We start from the raw sequence: 2,244 nt of genomic DNA, 5'->3' as shown, positions 1-2,244 counted from the left end.
ATCTGTAATATCCCTTCTCCTTTGCCATCTGATGTAACACAATCACAGGATTGAGATTACAATGCTTTTGCCATATTCTATTGGCTACAGGCAGGTCACAGTTTCACCCACACTCAAGGGAAGAGATTACAAAAGGCTCTGACTCATTGAAGGTCACCCTAGGGTGTATCCAACACAGGAGGTAAATAAATAAAATATTGAACAACTAGAAAAAACAAACCTGAAACATTCACTATCTGTGATGTTGTCAATGTTTCAGATTAGCAACTTGAAGGAAAACATGGTGTATCAGTTCCAAGTGGCAGCCATGAACATTGCTGGGTTGGGAGTGCCCTCTGCAGTAAGCAAGTGCTTCACCTGCGAAGAGTGGACCATTGCCGTTCCAGGTAACCACGGAAACCACATCTCAGCACTGGAGCTCAGAGTTTCTTCCAACAGAACCTACAGCTTGGAACTAAATAGAAGTACTATATAGACAACGTTTAAGGGAAAAGAATTCTCTTGGCCCCTTATGTTCACCTAAAATATTTTTATGATAATATTTAATAATAGGCGGCAGTATAAAACTGAGTACTAATTACTTATGCTGTGTTCCAAATAAATCCTAGAGCCCCCATAGCTCAGGCTCTACATGGATTAGGATTGGCAGAAGCACACATTCTGAATGCCAAATGAGCATTACAAAAAGGAATTCCAATCTTTGCTTTTGCTTCTTAAAGGCTATTAAAGGGTGTCCAATTCATATCCCACAGCAAAATTTTTCAAAAAATCTTACTGCACTCCCTAGTTCTTACGTGTTCTCCCAATGCTCTGAATGCTCTCATTGATCAGCCCCCCAAAATCTCTCTCTGCAGACCCAGCCCACGTGGCTTTTCTTCCTTGTACTCTCTCCTCCTCCCTCTCTTCCAGCTCTTCATCATATCACACCGATGGATTTCACGTGCCTGCCTGGGGCTTTGTTTGGTCCAGCTTCTCTCCACTTGCCTCTCTTCACTTACTTCAGTCTTTTCTCCCTCTCTACACATTTTCCAAACTCTGCACCACAAGAAAGATCTTGGAAACTGGCTGGCAAATAATTTCATTCAGAGGATGTCATAGGGGGTGTTTGGGTGGGCAGGGAAGAAAATAGGAAGTAGACAGGAAAACTTACCTATGCTTATAACTCTTACAGAGGTATAAAACCAAGAAAATTTAAATGTAGAGTGCAAACAACTTAACTAAGCCATTATGATTCAAACTAGCAACATTAATGGATTTGGTGGATGATTTTATTTTGCTTCCACTGGTACTGACTTCAGAGACGCCAATACTTTGCCACAGGATGACTAAATTCTCCTACCCAGGTTTGATATTCAACGTATTCAACAACTGGTGTGGCACCACCACTGACCACATGAGAGCCCCAGGCCATACTGGGACATCCTGGGTGTCCCCGACGCCACTGCCACTCCCTTCCTCTGTTTGAAAGTTTGAAAAACCATCCCATTGCCTTCACTTAGGGAATGTCCATCTGTATCGCTTCTCTGTCAAGTGTCAATAAAAAGATTACAGGAGGAACTCAAGAGGAGTTCAAGTACTTACTCAACTTCAGCAAATAAAAAGAGGCAAACACACCACCTTTCCTTGCACCTCCTGGANTGGGACATCCTGGGTGTCCCCGACGCCACTGCCACTCCCTTCCTCTGTTTGAAAGTTTGAAGAACCATCCTGTTGCCTTCACTTAGGGAATGTCCATCTGTATCGCTTCTCTGTCAAGTGTCAATAAAAAGATTACAGGAGGAACTCAAGAGGAGTTCAAGTGCTTACTCAACTTCAGCAAATAAAAAGAGGCAAACACACCACCTTTCCTTGCACCTCCTGGAAGCAAGTTGATATTTCTTAAATTATTTCTGACACTTGCATAAAAGTGGATCTGTTTTCAAGTTCTTGCAATTCCTAAGTAAAGTTAAATGAGAGTGACTAGAGACTGAGAAATTCTGAGCAGGCCTGTGGAAAACGTTTCAGTAGAAAGTGATGATGTTGACCAAAAGGTTGCAGGGTTGAAGAAACAAATTGGGCCATCCTCCATCCTCCTGTAGTTTGGACTCTTCCAAGAATACTAAAAGTACATTTTGGCTTTCCCCCTTCAGGGGGTTAGCAAGTTACTTGGCTTCTCTGAGCTTTCTGTTCACTGTCTTAAGGATGAAAGAGGTAAATGAATATAAAGAACCAGGCAGTATTCAGCACAGATTCACAGCCCTGGGG

At 42.5% G+C, this 2,244-nt stretch overlaps 1 protein-coding gene across 1 annotated transcript in view; it reads left to right on the top strand.

Annotated features, from left to right (window-relative positions):
- The window catches only part of MYOM1 (myomesin 1), a gene marked incomplete at its 5' end in the record, with an annotated part of 106,301 nt that overhangs the window by 53,030 nt on the left and 51,027 nt on the right, over positions 1-2,244 (top strand). The window contains one exon of the mRNA XM_008569167.1: positions 260-386. Coding sequence (XP_008567389.1) covers positions 260-386 — 127 coding nt within the window. The remainder of the gene's footprint in view (positions 1-259; positions 387-2,244) is intronic.

Source organism: Galeopterus variegatus, unplaced genomic scaffold (genome assembly GCF_000696425.1).
Source record: "Galeopterus variegatus unplaced genomic scaffold, G_variegatus-3.0.2 Scaffold471, whole genome shotgun sequence".
Classification (NCBI taxonomy): domain Eukaryota; kingdom Metazoa; phylum Chordata; class Mammalia; order Dermoptera; family Cynocephalidae; genus Galeopterus; species Galeopterus variegatus.
The sequence above is the reverse complement of the archived record's forward strand: the minus strand, read 5'-3'. Positions and strand labels throughout refer to the sequence as shown.